This window comes from Lampris incognitus, chromosome 18 (genome assembly GCF_029633865.1).
Source record: "Lampris incognitus isolate fLamInc1 chromosome 18, fLamInc1.hap2, whole genome shotgun sequence".
NCBI classification, from domain to species: domain Eukaryota; kingdom Metazoa; phylum Chordata; class Actinopteri; order Lampriformes; family Lampridae; genus Lampris; species Lampris incognitus.
Window position 1 is genome coordinate 40,950,747 of NC_079228.1, and position 18,311 is coordinate 40,969,057.

At 46.6% G+C, this 18,311-nt stretch overlaps 2 protein-coding genes across 2 annotated transcripts in view; both read left to right on the forward strand.

The window, feature by feature from the left end:
* psmb12 (proteasome 20S subunit beta 12) overlaps positions 1-11,978 on the forward strand; it is a 12,958-nt gene extending 980 nt beyond the window's left edge. The window contains exons 2-6 of the mRNA XM_056298166.1: positions 1,076-1,146; positions 9,491-9,622; positions 10,002-10,131; positions 10,719-10,863; positions 11,351-11,978. Coding sequence (XP_056154141.1) covers positions 1,076-1,146; positions 9,491-9,622; positions 10,002-10,131; positions 10,719-10,863; positions 11,351-11,478 — 606 coding nt within the window. The 3' untranslated portion in view covers positions 11,479-11,978. The remainder of the gene's footprint in view (positions 1-1,075; positions 1,147-9,490; positions 9,623-10,001; positions 10,132-10,718; positions 10,864-11,350) is intronic.
* Positions 11,478-18,311, forward strand: part of psmb9a (proteasome 20S subunit beta 9a) — an 18,282-nt gene continuing 11,448 nt past the window's right edge. The window contains exons 1-4 of the mRNA XM_056298072.1: positions 11,478-11,495; positions 14,222-14,596; positions 14,746-14,813; positions 17,434-17,565. Coding sequence (XP_056154047.1) covers positions 11,478-11,495; positions 14,222-14,596; positions 14,746-14,813; positions 17,434-17,565 — 593 coding nt within the window. The remainder of the gene's footprint in view (positions 11,496-14,221; positions 14,597-14,745; positions 14,814-17,433; positions 17,566-18,311) is intronic.

The window sequence follows — 18,311 nt, forward strand, 5'->3', positions numbered from 1 at the left end:
CACGGGGATTCGAACCGGCGATCCCTGTGTTGGTAGCCAACGGAATAGACCACTACGCTACCCGGACGCCCCTTTCTTCGTGGTGTTTTGGTTTCGGTTTTTTTTATATTGAAAAAATTAATTCATGAAAAGTGTGGCGACAGGTGTGAGCGCAGGTCCGTGAGGACCGGGACGGCGTCCAGCGCTTCACCCGCGCCCCGTGCGCGAGGTCAGCGGCCGGGTCAGGAAGGGCACCCGGAGTAAAATGCTGTCCGACCATTATGCGGGTCGACAAGACCGCCATCGGTGCGGTGCCCTCACGGGGTGCCGATGGCGACCCCTGGGAAACAGGGCACAAGCCGGAAGTAGAAGAAGAAGAAGAAGAAGAAGAAGAAGAAGAAGAAGAGTTATGAAAAGTGTGGATGATAAATGAGATTTTCTAAAGGCCTCCCTCACGTCAAACTCATTCATATGCTGGGTTCAACGAGCCCCAAAATCCAGAGTTCTTTGCGGCAAACAAAACTCGCCATTGGAGATCGCCATTGGAAGTACAGAAATAATCAATACCACAAGTGTAAACTGGTGTGTGTGGAGTTAGAAAACAACGAGAGTAGACGTAGTCGAGGTAATTTACTAGCTCCAACTTAGCACGTCATACATCTGACAACGACACCGAACTGAACTGTGAACCGGAAGCGGAAGTGCATTATCTGACCCCTCGCCTCTTCCCTTAAAGGTACACCGTCCTCTTAGGTGGATGTCTCTCGATCTATAGATGTGGGTCACCACATGTGCTTCAAAACTATGACCACACAATGGTCCTCTGTGCATGGTCTGAGAGAACCACAACAAGCCAATGTGTAGCATACACAGGCTATCTAAATGGGATTTAATGGTCTATTAGTACCGCACCTCATTCATTCATTTAGTTATTTTGTGTGTTTGTTTGTATTTTCAGCATTTCCCCCTGGCTGTAATGTCATTTGTTCTGTAACCTTGTGTAATACAGTGAGTAATGACAACTAAAAGAAGCTGTCGCCATGCAAAGCTAACCTGAGAGGATAAACATCCTTGTATGTCCGCTGTGTCATCACAGACCACCATCCTGGCAGTGACGTTTGATGGAGGCGTCGTCATCGGTTCAGACTCGAGAGCTTCGATGGGAGGGTGAGGATGTTTTTACAGCGCTGTACATGTTAATGAGTAAACAGATTTATTCCTGTTGATAATAATAAATCTGGGTAACACTTTAGTATGGGGAACGTAGTCACCATTAATTAGGCGCTTATTAGCATGCAAATTAGCAACATATTGGCTCTTAATTGGTCATTATTACGTACTCATTAGTGCCTTATTCTGCATGGCCTTATTATACAACCAGTAAGCCATTAACTATGAGTTTTCCCTCTATAACCTCAGAAGTATTGCTTATTAGTAGTACCATCTCAATATGCTTTGCTTAGTATGGCCTTTATAAGGTGGTAGTACCACAAGAAGAGTTATTCTCCCTTACTAACACTTAATGAGTATGGTCTGTTCTTACATAACAACACACAAAACTACAAGTGTCCATAGTGTTAAATTACTCTAAATTAAGTTTTTGTTACTTGGAATATGTTCCCCATACTAAAGTGACATCTTGATCATTACTAATTCACTAGTAATTAAGTTTTTGTTACTTAGAATATGTTCCCCATACTAAAGAGACATCTTGATCATTACTAATTCACTAGTAATTAAGTTTTTGTTACTTAGAATATGTTCCCCATACTAAAGAGACATCTTGATCATTACTAATTCACTAGTAATTAAGTTTTTTTATGTTCCCCATACTAAAGTGTTACCAACTTCTGTTCTGTTGATTCTCCAAGCTCAGCTCAGCCCGTGGCATTACGTACACAGCAGGAAGTAGCCTGGCGATGAGCAGACGTTAATGCCAGATCCAGTGATCCTCACAGGTGTCACTGGAAACTGAGATTTTTTTTTCCATTATTGTTCATTCCGCTCAGGGTAAAGCACAGCTCCAGAAAGAAACACGCCATTCATGATCAGACACAACTCAGTTTACACATCCCGCGCCTGAAAAGGAGCAGGGACTCGAGCATAAATACACAACAGACTAGATGGTCCATCAGTCAGTTACTCAACAACCGATACTGACAGCAACACGAGAAGTGATAAAGAATCAAAAAGCCATGCACAGTAATTCACCATCAACTGAAAACCCATTACCTGACAACTCCGCGTTGTCTAATTATGCTTTCCTTTCACATTTTCTTGAATTCTGAACGCCCATCTCCCGAACAGAAGGCAGGAAACTTGTCCTGCAGTCTGACCCCTCAATGCGTAAGATGAGTAAAGGATTTCCTCTCTGAGGAAAACGGTGCAGTAATGTCTGTCTGGCCATATGTGTATGTATGTGTTTTGTGTATTGGTTTGTACGGCCCAATACCACAAATTACCAATTTGCCTCGGGGCCTCTGTACAGTGTTTTTATAGATAGTCTTGAATCAGACTTTTTAGAGATGTCCAAGGGTGTTCCCCAAGGTTCGATTTTAGTACCTACCTTATTTTCTTTAATCAGAATCAGAATCAGAACACTTTATTCATCTCCCAAGGGAAATTGGGTTCCATTACAGACACTGACGCTCTAATAACTAAAAACTAACAAGATACAAGATAAGAAAACAGAAACAAATAGAAATTAAAGATAAAATAAGAGATAGAAACAAGAATAAACTGTCTCAGCAAGCACGGTGCACACAACACCCTATCTATACTGCACTACCGCAGCACACAACAAGCAGCACGAACAAAACCCGACATGCAAACTGCTAAGCTGCACCTTTGTGCGGACGACACAGTGGCGTACCCAGTTGCCCCTTCTCTGAGCCAAGTCCCACTGCAGGGGCTCGGGGTGGGTTCGTAGTGCGCTCTGGAAGACGAAGAGCGCGAGTGAGACGCAAGAGGGAAACCAGGTACCGAGCCGTCTTTGCCATTCGTCCATTGCCTGTGTCCGTAGTCGCCTCTCACTCCGTCTGGTTGTCAGGGTCACGCTTCCTCCGATGCCTCTATCACAGAATATGGTCAGAAAGCCACGTCTCCTTTCTCTTTAATTGATTTTCACATTTAACAAACACGAGCACCTCACAAACAGCAACAGAAAAACGCACAAAACAGAAAAATCCCACCCCAAAACCCACAAAAGCTGCTGCAGTATGGAAGTTATGTTGAAAGGAGAAAAAAGTAAACAGGGATTTCTTCAACAACTGTGGTCCCGCTCATACCGGGCTTGGTTCTGGTGGCCTTGGCCCGAGGCTCGCTGAATAGAGTGAGCAATAAAGGCGACAGAGCACACCCTTATCTGCAACCTCTGCACACCAAACAGCTCTGACCACGGGCCATTAGCATTAACAGTAGCTATTGGATCAGAATAAAGAAGTTTCATCATATTAATTAAACTAGAGCCTAAAACAACATCTTCTAATACAGAGGACAAAAAGGACCATTCCACTTTGTCAAAGGCCATTTGGGCATCCAGAGAAACTTATCACCGCTTGGTTGTGATGAATGTTAAGATAGAGTACAACATTAAGCGTACGGCGTACGTTATCGGTGCCATACCTCGATTTTACAGATCCTGCCTGGCCTGGGTTTATAATTTTATTGGTTCGCAGCAAAACTCCGGCAGCTCGGTCAGGCCAAAGAGGAAGCCCGCAGGGGTGGAGATAGGCTCTGGTACGACAAAGCCAGAAATACACTCACAGAGGAGATCTGAGTGGCAAAAAGGTGCGACTCTGAAAAGTTGAAACACAGGTTTTCTGCCTACGACCCAGCATCAGCCTGGAGAGGTTTGAAAGATATGACCAACTACAGGAGTCCACCCCCACCCACCCTCACCCACCCTCTCCAGCCACAACACACAACCAACTGCACTCCCTGCCAGCCACTCTACCCTCCCCACCAACCCCCCACCCACGCTCCTGGCTCTGTGTTGAGGACGTGTGCCAGCTCGTCTAGAGACAAGACCAGGGAGGCACCGGGCCCGGACGGCGTGCCACCCTCCTGTTTGAAAGTCTGTGCTGACACCCACTTTCACACTGATCTTCAACCGATCACTGGAGCTGTGTGAAGTCCCCTCCTGCTTCAAAAGCTCCACTATCATCCCGGTCCCCAAGAAACCCCGTATCACAGGATTAAATGACCACAGGCCCGTTGCCCCAATGTCTGTGGTCATGAAATCCTTCTAGAGACTGGTGGTAGCCCACCTGAAGGAAATCGCAGGCCCCCTGCAGTTTGCCTACCAGTCAAACGGGTCAGTGGAGGATGCAGTCAACATGGGATTGCACTACATCTTCCAACACCTCGACTCCCCGGGGACACACACCAGGGTGCTGTTTGTGGACTTCAGCTTAGCATGCAACACCATCATCCCAGATATCCTCCACTCCAAACCCCCGGCTCTCTACCAACCCCCATCTGCCAGTAGATTAAAAATGTCCTGACAGACAGGAGGCAGCTGGTGAGGCTGGGGGGGGGGGCACATCCAGCACCCGCACAACCAGCACTGGTGCCCCCCAGTGATGGTGTGCTGCCCCCTCTACTCTTCTCTCTCTACACAAATGACTGCACCTCAAGTGGCCCGTCAGTTAAACTCTGAAGTTTGCAGAGACAACCGTCGTTGGCCTCATCTGGGATGGTGACTCAGAGGAGTTTTTAAGTTTTTAAGTTGACTGGGATTTTCCAGGTAGTCAACTTCTAGCCGTAACAGCTCCACTGGTTTTCTCCATGGGGGTTTGATGAGCGCCCGCAGGCGCCGTAGCCGTCTTCTGTAGCGGCGACCCTGCCGTCAGCCTCCTCCATACACTTCTCCAGGTCGGCCATTCGGTTTGACAGAGTAGCAAGAGAGCGGTCGACTGAGGCGACGTGTTTTTATTTCGCTCAGGGCCTCATCAGTAGCATCCAGATGAGCGCTGACTGATTCATTCAAGTCATTCACACGGGAGGCCACAGACTGTACTTCAGCTAACATCTGCTCCATCGTTGCCGGGCCGGTTAGCTCAGAGATATTAGCTTCGTCGTGCTGGTCCTCATTAGCAATACGTGTGGCTAATTGTTGAGCCGTCTTGTTGCCGGCCGATGAAAAAACAGAATAATATTTGTCGCACTGCTGTTTGGGCATCTCTGCAGCAGAATTTAACCGGTCGTTCGGAGGAAGTTGTGAAATTATTTGGGGAGCCTGGAGCAGAGCAAAATCTCAAAGCAGCCACCTTGCTCCGGGTCACATGACCATCTCCTTTTTCAACAAGCTGTACACACGTGTCCCTCTCCCCAAAGTTCTGGTCTTTTTGGCTTGAGTAGTGGCTGCAGACTAGCTGCAGCTGGTGGTTAGTTGGATATGGCCGTCAGCTGCTCTCTGTCCAGGTCTGCCGGAGGTAGGGGTGGTAGTACTGGGAGTTCAGGACTACTCCCAAAGGCTTCCTTCTAGGCGAGCCCTCGCAAGCTGGATTTAGTCTCTTCCTTGTGTGTTTGGTGTTTGCATTGTGTTTTATCTTTATTTCCCTTTTAAACTGTGACTCGTTCGTCTTTATGCTCGATAATCCAGGTAAGGAAATCAAAGAAAGTTGAATCAAGATTCAAGATTCTTTATTTGTTACGTGTCAGTATAAAAGTACAAGAGAGTAGAAACCTTGAGTTTCGGCTCCTCGACACTGCAGCCACAATGGTAACTGTGTGTGTGTGTGTGTGTGTGTGTGTGTGTGTGTGTGTGTATGTGTGTGTGTGTGTGTGTGTGTGTGTGTGTGTGTGTGTGTGTGTGTGTGTTTTAACTGACGATCACAGGTCAGCACCATCAGTCCGGCACCAGGCTTAGTGTCTTTAGTGTTCTTTGTTCAGAAGCCTGGTTGCTTGATGGAAGAAGCTGTTCTGGAGCCTACTGGTCCGGGCTCTGAGGCTGTGGTACCGCTTGCCTGATGGTAGCAGCTGGAACAGTCCATAGTTGGGGTGGCTGGGGTCTTTGATAATCCTGCGAGGTTTGCTGACACAGCGTCCATTCTATATGTCCTGGATGGAGGGAAGCTCTTACCCACTGGTGTCCCGGGCCGTCAGCACAGCCCCCTGCAGTGTGTTGGGGTTGTGGGCAGTACAGTTCCCATGCCAGGTGGTGGTGCATCCAGTCAGGATGTTCTCGGTTGTGCCTCTGTAGGAGGCCCATAGAATCCTGGGCCCCATGCCGAACTTCTTCTGTCGCCTGAGGTGAAAGAGGCGTTGCTGTGCCTTTTCCACCACATGGCTGGTGTGTTCATCCCAGGTGAGGTCCTCGGTAATGTGGACACTGAGGAACTTGAAGCTCTTGACCCTCTCTACAGCAGTCCCGTTGATGGGGTCTAGCCTCCCCCCTCTCTTCCTGTAGTCCACAGTCAGCACCTTGGTTTTGTCGACGTTGAGAGAGAGGTTATTTTCCTGGTACCACTTTGTTAGACTGTTGATCCTCTCCTGTACGCTGTGCCATCATCGCTGGTGATCAGGCCCATCACCGTCGTGTCGTCAGCAAAGTTGGAGCTATGTGTGGCCACGCAGCCATGGGAGTACAGGGAGTAGAGGAGGGGACTCAGGACGCAGCCTTGGGGGGAATCAGTTCATCTGGACACAACGTTTATCGACAGATACGTTTCATCACTCATCTAACGCCCCTTTTCCACTGCATGGTACCGGCTCGACTCAACTCTACTCACTTTTTTTGGTTTTCCATTGGGAAAAAGTTAGGGATAGTACCTGGTACCACGTACCTTTTTTGGTGCTCGAGGTGACACCAAAAAAACAATAAAAAAAAACTCACTATAAATGAATTAAATTAAATTAATTAAATATAAATATGTATTTAAAAATAGATAAAATCTTATAAAATAAAAATAAAAATAATTGAATTTAAATATAAATAAAATATAAACAACTATAAATGCAATTTACCTGTATGTATTTGAATATAAATCTGACCTCTGATTGGTCAGAGAGAAACTGAACAGCTCTGCTTGTAACAGGAAATGCCAAAGTGATTCTTATGAAACTTGTATTATAGTTGATAATCTATCCATGTAAAACATTATGTGTTGTCAGTGAATCTCTTAGTTACACTAATATTGTTCATGTGGAGCACACATTTACAGTTGGTGTTGTTGGGTTTTTTGAAACCAAAACACTGGTGTGGGGCGCTGCCTGGTAGACAAGGGAGGAAAAACTAGTCAACACGCCCACAAATGACCAGCGGGGCTTCGCTGTGAGGGGGTACTATCTGCAGTGGGCAACCGCATCCCAAAAAGTAAAGCGAGTAGAGTCAAATAGAGTAGAGTTGAGCCGGTACCATGCAGTGGAAAAGGGGCATTAGTGACCTCTTCAGTCTCAGCTGCCTGCAGGTATCCCACCCTAATAAACAATACAGTGGCATAACAAGCAAAACCAACGACCAGTTTCATATGCACATATGGGTGTGACCACTATTGTTACAATGGCCATGTGTGCTGCTCACATACCTGCAGTCAGCTGAGACTGAACGGGTCATTAGATGAGTGATCATCATCATCATCATCGGCGGTCACTCGGGGTCGAGTATGACTGTCCTCCTTCTTGGTCCTTGTGGGTCTTCAGGTGGGCGAAGAGGCCGATCCTGGAGCCGCATATTTTGGTGCAGTGTGGGCAGGGGTGGATGGTGGTAGTCGTGGGATTGGTTTGGGCCTTTTTGGTGGAAACTCCCTCCTTTCTGAGTCTGCGCTTGTCTTCTGCAGCAGGGCGGAGATCATTATTATATAGTGCATCTCCTTCCCGGACAAGTTTTCTCCGGGTCACCCTGTTGGTTGCTGTGTCCTCCCAGGTCTTAGGGTCTATGTGGCATTAATGTTCGCTTGGATGTTATCCTTATACCTTTTCTTTTGACCTCCCGGGGCCCGTTGTCCTGTGAGGAGCTGGGAGTATAGGACTTGTTTTGGAAGGCGAGAGTCAGGCATACGGATGCCATGGCCAGTCCATCTGAGCTGGTGTTGGGCGATGGTGGCAGTGATAGCGGGCTTGTTAGCCTCCTCCAGGATGCTGGTGTTGATGCGTCTATCTTTCCAGGTGATCTTGAGGATTTTTCGGAGGCACCTCTGATGATGTGCCTCTAGTGCCTTCAGGTGCCTGCTGTATGTGGTCCAGGATTCTGATCCATACAGTAGGGTGGGCAACACTACCACTCTGTAGACCAGAATTTTCGGCCTGGCCTGGAGGACACAGTTTTCAAAGACCCTTTTCCTCAGTCTTGAGAAAACCCCACTGGCACAACTAAGGTGGTGGTGTATTTCCTCATCAATATTAGCTTTGGAGGATAGGAGGCTTCCGAGGTATGTAAAGTGGTCCACGTTTTCCAGTCTGGTTTTGTCAACAGAGATAGTTGGGGGTGGAGCAGGGTTATTTGTGTTGGGTGGTGGCTGGTAGAGGATCTGGGTCTTTTTTATGTTAAGGGTCAGACCAAGCTGCTTGTATGCCTTGGCAAAAGCATCCAGAATGCACTGGAGGTCCTCTTCTGAATGGGCGACGAGGGCGTTGTCGTCAGCATACTGCAGCTCCATGATGGATATGGTGGTGGTTCTGCTTTTAGCCCTGAATCTGTTGATGTCCAGGAGTTGTCCGTCGGTTCTGTACATGATTCTGACTCCTTGGGGCAGGTGTTTACCCATAAGATGGAGGATAGCAGAAATGAAAATGGAGAACAGGGTAGGAGTAATGTCTGTCTGTCTGTCTGTCGGGCTGTCCGTCTGTCTATCTGTCTAGATACTTCAGGGGACCACGTCTACAAGCTGACCCTGTACCCCAACCAAGGGATCAAAAGAGAATTTCCCCCAAATCGGTCATGTTAAAATAAATGTAGCTCCTGAATTTAGCAAAAGAAAAACACATGAACCTGTGGAGAGCACATCACTGACTCTATAACCTGCTGGACATGCTTCCTGGCTCACACCACATTTACATGTACGCTTTAGGCGATGAGGTTAAGTAACACAGAGACAGGGAGAGGGAAAGAAAAAGTGACTATTAGTGATTTGGTAATACTTTTAATCAATTGGTGTTTTAAGCATTTGACTAACACTCTAATCCAGAGCCAGTAAAAGGCAGGGAAAAAACCCATCACTATCGTCCATAATAACCCAGGGAGACGACTCAGTCCTACACGCAACAAAAGCGACAGGAACTCTCTTTCCTCTTTTTATCTGGTTTCTCTCCACTCAACAGTCATAACTGCGAATGCTGCTAAAAATATATATATAATTTCAAAAATGGACGTATACAATATCCCTGTTCTCCCAGAATTACTCAGTCTGACAAAATAAGTGCATAGCAGGATCTCATTATGAACTTGTACATCTGCTGATTAAGCAAGATAATACCACTTCTGTTGGCCGGTTGTTTCTTGACGAAACAACAAATCCATGTTAAGTGTCTCTCCAAAACATAACCCAGCCCGTCTCCTTCCTCTTCGTAGGGAGTACGTATCATCCAAGACTATCAACAAGCTGGTTCAGGTGCACGACAGAATCTTCTGCTGCATGGCCGGATCGCTGGCGGACGCACAGGCCGTCATCAAGGCTGCCAAGTTCCAGCTGGCCTTCCACAGGTGTGTGACGTGGAGCACACACCGAGCAGAACAGTTATCACTCACTTCCAATGTCTTTCAGGATTTTCCGATCCTAATTTGGCCTGCAAATCTCTGTTCTCATAAAAATTGGTGTGTCTCTGATACAAGATGGGCAAGATGGCTCTGGTTTTTGTGAGACTCGCATTGCCTGTGCGATTCACATCTTTAGCCTAACCGTAGCGTACATCTGTGCTATGCAAGCTAACAAACACTGGTCTAAAAATGAGTCATTAAGAGTTTGATTATTCAGTTTTTACACGGTATCTTCTGTGTCCCCTGCTTTTCCTCTCCCACTGCATCGCTCTTTGTCTTTCACTCTGAAACTCTCCTTTCATCGCCCTCTCCACCTGCCCTGTAGTACCCAGATGGAGTCCCCTCCCTTGGTGATAGCGGCGGCGTCAATCCTGAAGGAACTGTGCTACAAAAACAAGGAAGAGCTGCAGGCTGGCTTCATTACGGCGGGGTGGGACAGAAAGAAAGGACCACAGGTTGGAAGCGGGGTATCCCTATCGCTAGAATCTATCCTATTAACCCCCTTTAAATTTCCTTTTGTGATGGGTCAATGCCAGAGCTCGGCCATGTACCATTTTATTTTCCAAGTGGATTTTGAAGCACAAGTTTGTGCCTCCTCTGATCGAAATAGTACTACTAGCAGTTGAAACTGTTGTGACTCGGCAGGCAGCAACTGCAGAAGCAGTTGCAGGTAGGTGTAACAGCAGCTGAGGTAGTACTAATAGTAGGACTTCTAGTGGTAGTTGTGCATGTATTTCTGAGAGTCATCAGGTCCATAATCAGCTCGACTGAAATGAGTGGACAGATTCGGTGGCTTGTGTAAGGCTACTTTGACAGGATGCACGGCTTTTGTTGCACACTTCAGTCATTTTAGAGGTCAAAACTTGTGATCTTTGGAATAACAGGACAGTCTCTCAGACCACCCAGTCACACTCACCCTGTGGTCTGTCTGTATAGTGTAGTTAGCGTCTGAAAGTGAATATAGTAAAATTTGTGTCAACAGGTGAATACGATGTAGTTAAAGTATTGGCTGTATACTGCTTCCTTTCTGTGTGGTGTCCAGGTATACGTCGTGTCTCTTGGTGGGATGTTAATTAGCCAGCCCTTCACCATCGCCGGCTCGGGCAGCACCTATATCTACGGCTACACCGACGCCAAATTCAAACCCAACATGACCAAGGAGGAGTGCCTACAGTTTGCCACTAACGGTACAGTCGTGGTAATATGCCACTTAGAGGACCTACTGTTCTGGTTTTACTTTCTGGCCCATAAATTTGGGCGAATCGGGGGGAAAGCGATTAAATGGGTGAGGGTCTCCTATCTTTCAATAGCTGTCATTGATGATTTGGTCTTTCATTTTCTGGCCATGTTCTACTTTGGTAAGACGTAAAGGTAACTTTATTTATATTGCAGCCTTATGATCCATGGGTCCAAAGTCTTGCTACGGTATAAAATGGTTCAGCAAAAATAATAAACAATAGATCATGTACAGCACGTGTATTTTTGCTTTTCCTTGCTTACTGTGGCCTTGGCTTGCTCGTTGTTTTCTCGTTGCTGCTTTTTTATTCTCAGTCCTGCTTCTAGACCCTTCCGGCTTCAGGGGGTTCACTGCCTCTAGGTGCTTTGAAAGGTGCTTAAATCAAATTGTGTGATTATTGTTATTACTGTCATCAGTCCCCGTTCTCTCGTGTTTAGCTCTCGCTCTGGCCATGGGCAGAGACAACGTCAGCGGGGGTGTGGCTCACCTGGCGGTGATCTCGGAAACGGGGGTGGAGCATGTGGTTGTCCCTGGCAACAAGCTGCCAAAGTTCCACGACGAGTGATGGCCTCTGATGTCCTTGTGAGAAGGGAGGAGATCCCCAACCCCCCCCCCCACCACCACACACACACATTACATCTGTATTAGTAAAATGTAAAAAGAGGGCGGAGTGGGGGTGGTGGGGGTGAGTAAGAGGGGAGGTGGAGTGAATAAAGGAGGTGGGGGTGCGTTTTGCTTAGTTCTCCTTTAACACGGTCATGTTTTATGGCCTTCTGAATCCCGTCCATTTTAAATGGCTTTGTAAGGCACTCTGTAACCTGCTCTTGGGAAGCCTGTGATGAAGTGGTGGTGGTGTTGGTGATGATGACTGTAGCAGCTTCTCCAGAAGTCTTAAGAACATAAAACGTGGTATTGCAATGCTTCCCTTTGTCTGTTATGGACCCTGGGTCTGCATTAGGTCTCGAGTTGATGCTTTCCAGCGCATTTACCCAAAATAACCCGAAGCTTTGGCAGTTTTATTGTCTTTAATTGTTTCTCCTTTTAATAAACAGCCATACAATAATACAGCTTTGAGAGTTTTCTTCCGAATACAAAGCTCGACGCTCAGCTCCAACCGAGGGACACCAAAGCATCTAAGGCAGTGGTTCTCAACCTTTTTGGGGTCCTGGACCCCCTGCGTATTTTTGATCTACCCTGAGGACCCCTCCACCTGATCTTGGGGGAGGGGGGTTGCAATTTGGTAGAAACAGTAGAAACTGCATTTTAAATTGCATTATAGCGTTTATTCACTCTTTGGGGCAAAAATAAGAGCTTTCAGTTGTAACTTAGATATAGTTAACAAAACAGAATTCTTATGCAGTAACTTCAGAGATATGTAACAAAACAGAATATGTATTCAGTAACTTTCAGATATATGTAACACAACAGAATATGTATTCAGTAACTTTCAGATATATGTAACACAACAGAATATGTATTCAGTAACTTTCAGATATATGTAACAAAACAGAATATGTATTCAGTAACTTTCAGATATATGTAACAACACAGAATATGTATTCAGTAACTTTCAGATATATGTAACAACACAGAATATGTATTCAGTAACTTTCAGATATATGTAACAAAACAAAATATGTATTCAGTAACTTTCAGATATATGTAACAAAACAAAATATGTATTCAGTAACTTTCAGATATAGTTAACAAAACAGAATATGTATTCAGTAACTTTCAGATATATGTAACAACACAGAATATGTATTCAGTAACTTTCAGATATATGTAACAACACAGAATATGTATTCAGTAACTTTCAGATATATGTAACAAAACAGAATATGTATTCAGTAACTTTCAGATATATGTAACACAACAGAATATGTATTCAGTAACTTTCAGATATATGTAACAAAACAGAATATGTATTCAGTAACTTTCAGATATATGTAACAAAACAGAATATGTATTCAGTAACTTTCAGATATATGTAACAAAACAGAATATGTATTCAGTAACTTTCAGATATATGTAACACAACAGAATATGTATTCAGTAACTTTCAGATATATGTAACAAAACAGAATATGTATTCAGTAACTTTCAGATATATGTAACAAAACAGAATATGTATTCAGTAACTTTCAGATATATGTAACAAAACAGAATATGTATTCAGTAACTTTCAGATATATGTAACAACACAGAATATGTATTCAGTAACTTTCAGATATATGTAACAAAACAGAATATGTATTCAGTAACTTTCAGATATATGTAACACAACAGAATATGTATTCAGTAACTTTCAGATATATGTAACAAAACAGAATATGTATTCAGTAACTTTCAGATATATGTAACAAAACAGAATATGTATTCAGTAACTTTCAGATATATGTAACAAAACAGAATATGTATTCAGTAACTTTCAGATATATGTAACACAACAGAATATGTATTCAGTAACTTTCAGATATATGTAACAAAACAGAATATGTATTCAGTAACTTTCAGATATATGTAACAAAACAGAATATGTATTCAGTAACTTTCAGATATATGTAACAAAACAGAATATGTATTCAGTAACTTTCAGATATATGTAACAACACAGAATATGTATTCAGTAACTTTCAGATATATGTAACAACACAGAATATGTATTCAGTAACTTTCAGATATATGTAACAAAACAGAATATGTATTCAGTAACTTTCAGATATATGTAACAACACAATTTTTATGCAGTAACTTTTAACAATGCAAACGGGAGCGAGATCTCTTATTAAAATACAATAAATTACCCTTGTGAAACAGATGTAATTTGAGAAAAAAGTCCTGTTACCCTTTATAGTTTAGGTAGATAAAGGTCTCAGTCACATTTGAGTAAAATAATCCTATTTCTATACATGCCATAGTGTGGAGTTAGAAAACGAGACAGGAGACGTGAGAGTAGATGTAGTCGAGGTAGTTTACTAGCTCCAACTTTGCATGTCATACATTCGACAACGACGCTGAACTGTCAACCGGAAGCGGAAGTGCATTAGCTGACCCCTCGCCTCTTCCCTTAAAGGTACACCGTCCTCTTAGGTGAATGTCTCTCGTTATATAGATGTGGGTCACCACAATAGGATCTTTTTTTTAAAGATATTTTATTTTCACGGACCCCTTGCAATTAACACCGCGGGGGGTCCGCGGACCCCCGGTTGAGAAACACTGATCTAAGGTGTACTGTAAGGGCGGCGGGTGGTGCAGATCCGGTGCAACAGAACCAGCGCCGCTGCAGGTTCCGAGCCGTTTAAGAGAAGCCGGGCGGTTCGCTGCTGTCACGCCTCGCCAGACTGGAGAGGACGGGCTCACTTTCACTTTCGAGTTTGACGTGGGGGGGCAGGGCTGCGACGGGGGGGCGGCTGCTGCCTTTGTGTCCAGAAAGGACCGTTGTGAAAATAGTAACTCGGAAACGGAGAGAAATCCGGGACGACAAGAAAACAGACAAGACTTCTCCACTTGCACCAAACCCCTTGCTCCGGTTTGGCGACGCGTCCATTTCAGCGCCGCCTGCACGTTCCGAACCCCCCCGCGCGCGCCACCAGTCCTCTACACGCACGTCTACGTCCACGTTGTGCACCACAATGTTAGAATCAGGACCAGAATGGACGTCAGAAGAGGTTAAAACCGGGGTAAGTACCCGTCAGAACTCGCTGTGCGTAATTGTGCAGATGCGTTTGCGCACTTGTGGCTGTATTTACTGACGCATGGGGGACAATCAAATTCCAAAACATAGAGAATAGTTATTTCACTGTTTTCCCTTTTCTTCTTCTGTCTTTAGACCACCATTATAGGGATAGAGTTTGATGGAGGGGTTGTGTTGGGTTCTGACTCCAGGGTGTCCGCTGGGTAAGTCACTTCCTGTCTGTCTACGTTCACTTCCGATCCCGCGCTTTACCTTGTGCCCCGTCCGTAGCGGCTGTGTCAGGAAGGGCATCCGGCGTAAAGCTTTGCCAAATCATTATGCGGACTGACAAGACCGCCATCGGTGCTGTTCCCTCACAGGGTACCCATGGAAACGGTCAAATCCGCTGTGGCCACCCCTGGGAATCAGGGAACAAGCCGGAAGAAGACGAGGATGATGACGATAGATAGATAGATAGATAGATAGATAGATAGATAGATAGATAGATAGATAGATTTAAAAAAAAAAACTTAAATGCCCTCAATGAGGCAATTTGTCTTACAGCATATATAAACAGTAAGCAATGAAAAATGTATTGTGGCAAGCCGGCGTGGAAGAATGAAAGACATCGATATCTTTATCGCAACACTCGTGTCCCATAATCCCTTGTGCTTCCCCAGCGCATAGCCATCATCAGTCCAGCGACCGCCCTCCCCAATGGCTACACAGCCCCCACCTGAGGGGTCAGTTGTCCTCGATGACCCCATCACCCAAGACATAGTCCCTCAAATGTCCAGGGGGCCATCGCTGGCGAATAGGCCGCCCAAAGCACCGTGTGTCATAGGCCCTCCTCTGCCGCACTCTGGAGCTGACCCGAGCCTGGCAGGTGCAGGAGTCGCAGCAGTGCACGTGCAGCTCCACGTCGCGTCAACAGCCAGGCCGGTAGAACCGCCCCCGGAGGCAGTGGAGGGTCTTGGCATTCCCGTAGTGCCCCGCCCCCACCGAGCCATTGACTATCTGGAGAACCTGGGGACGAAGCACACAGGGCACCAATAGGTGCAAGAAGCCACTCTCTCATCCAGAGGCTCGCCACCTCCGGTACACCAACCCGTCATGGAGCTCAAAGCTGCCCAACTGTGAGTGGTAGGCCTTTACCTCGGGCCCCAGTGCTGACACCTGTATCCATTCGGGGCGCTGCTCTGTCCTCAGCCAGCCCACGTCTGCCTCCTGCTGCTGCGTGGTCAATGGGAACAACCTCTCCTCGTTGCTGGCGGTCTGGACAATTGCCACTGTCGGCATCATCTGGCCCCGCTCCTCCTGCTGCTGGCAGCAGCAGCACTCCAATGCCACACCGGGGCTCTGAGCCTGCTGAGTGGCAGTTGCTCGGCGACTGGCTCACCAGCCCCTGAGCCCTCTCCTCCCCCAGCTGGACGAGAGCGCCACAGTCTTGATGCCGAGGGCGATGGTTGCCTCCGACACGTTAACACAGGCTCCCCAGCATTTCAGCAGATGTTGGCAAGCCAGAACTCGTTTGTCAGCTCCTGGTCTCCGACCCGGACCCACAGTGACTTTCTCCCTCTCATCCCAGCCTTTTCCCCAGTCACCGTCATCAGCTGAGTGTCAGTTCGCACCATGCCAGTTCGCACCAGGGAAATGGTAGACCTGTGTCTACCAGGGCCCTGCAGGATCAACCGCCAAGTTGGCAGTCCAAATACCATTCCTTGGCGCAACCTAGGTAGCCAACCAGCGTGCATCGGCCTTGAAGGAGGGTTCGGAGACAGGAGTGGTGGTCCCTTCACGAGACGCCTCAGTTGTCGGTTCCCATTGGCTGGGTGGTGCTGGCCTTCGGTGCTGGTGCTGGGCAGTCGCAGGCTATGTGACCAGGCTCGTCACACCAGTAGCAGTTGGCTGAGGTGGACGTCGCCTGGATGTTGGAGGCCATCGCTGAGACTGCTGTGGTGAAAGTCGGACCTGATAGACCTCGTCTGCTTCCTCCTCCTCATGGTCGGCCCCCTGACGAGCGGTCAGAGGGCCGGGGTCTTCTGCCGGGGAGGTTGTGTGGGCAGTATTGCCTCGACCCGTTCAGCTTCACTGGGAGCCCCGCTGAGGGATTGGGGCATGGCGAGGTTAACTTGTTGGCGCAGACGTTCCGGCGTAAACCACCGCAGGAAAGCGTGCAGGGCCAGCTCCTCTTTCACGGCTGCAGCAAACTGCGGGTAACCATAATGGGCATGTAGTTGAACACCTGCGGCAAAGGCACCCAGGCTTTCTGCCTCTTGGCGGCAGCAGCTGGCTAGCTTCTCCCTGCTCTGCTTGGTGAAGGGTCGTCACCCGAGTCGTCTCTCCAGTGCCATGGTCCGGGCTTGGAGGTCCCGCTGTTCCACTGGGGCTAGATCGAGGAGCACCTGCAGGGCATTTCCCTCCAACGCCAGAGTCAAGTGGATGACAGTCTCCTCATTACACCATCTGTTATGCCGTGCCGCCAATTGCACTTGCGAGAGGTATGGCTCTAGCAGTGTTCGCCCGACAATAGAGGTGACTTGTCAGTGCAAACCTTGGTTGCCTTGCCACTTGAGTGAAACAGGTAGAACTTATAGAGATCAGAGTGTTACACCCCAGTGATCTCATAATATGTCAAGAAAACAGAATAGGTCTCAGCTTTCTGTGAGTAAGTGTAGATGACAAATGAGACGAAGTGATCCCCCTTTTCCCAACCTGTCCCTCCCATGTTTCCATATATCTCCCCACCTCTCCTTGTTCTCATCACCCTTACATCCCCATCTCTCTTGCTCCCCAAAACCCGCCATCCATCCATCCATCCCTCCCTCATCTCTCTCCATCCAGCGCCACAGTGGTGAACAGAGTGATGAACAAGCTGTTGCCCCTCCACGACAAGATCTACTGCGCCTTGTCAGGCTCAGCAGCAGACGCTCAGACCATCGCGGAGATCGTCAACTACCAGCTGGACGTCCACAGGTACAGCAGACATCATGGCCTCACATAGGCTTCAATGCTCGTTGTGATGATGTCACATTCTGGACAGTTGCATGGAGGGGGTGGGCTGATACCACCACTGCCTGACAGAATGTCACACACACACACACACACATACACTACCGTTCAAAAGTTTGGGATCACCCAAACAATTTTGTGTTTTCCATGAAAAGTCACACTTATTCACCACCATATGTTGTGAAATGAATAGAAAATAGAGTCAAGACATTGACAAGGTTAGAAATAATGATTTGTATTTGAAATAAGATTTTTTTTACATCAAACTTTGCTTTCGTCAAAGAATCCTCCATTTGCAGCAATTACAGCATTGCAGACCTTTGGCATTCTAGCTGTTAATTTGTTGAGGTAATCTGGAGAAATTGCACCCCACGCTTCCAGAAGCAGCTCCCACAAGTTGGATTGGTTGGATGGGCACTTCTTTGAGCAGATTGAGTTTCTGGAGCATCACATTTGTGGGGTCAATTAAACGCTCAAAATGGCCAGAAAAAGAGAACTTTCATCTGAAACTCGACAGTCTATTCTTGTTCTTAGAAATGAAGGCTATTCCATGCGAGAAATTGCTAAGAAATTGAAGATTTCCTACACCGGTGTGTACTACTCCCTTCAGAGGACAGCACAAACAGGCTCTAACCAGAGTAGAAAAAGAAGTGGGAGGCCGCGTTGCACAACTGAGCAAGAAGATAAGTACATTAGAGTCTCTAGTTTGA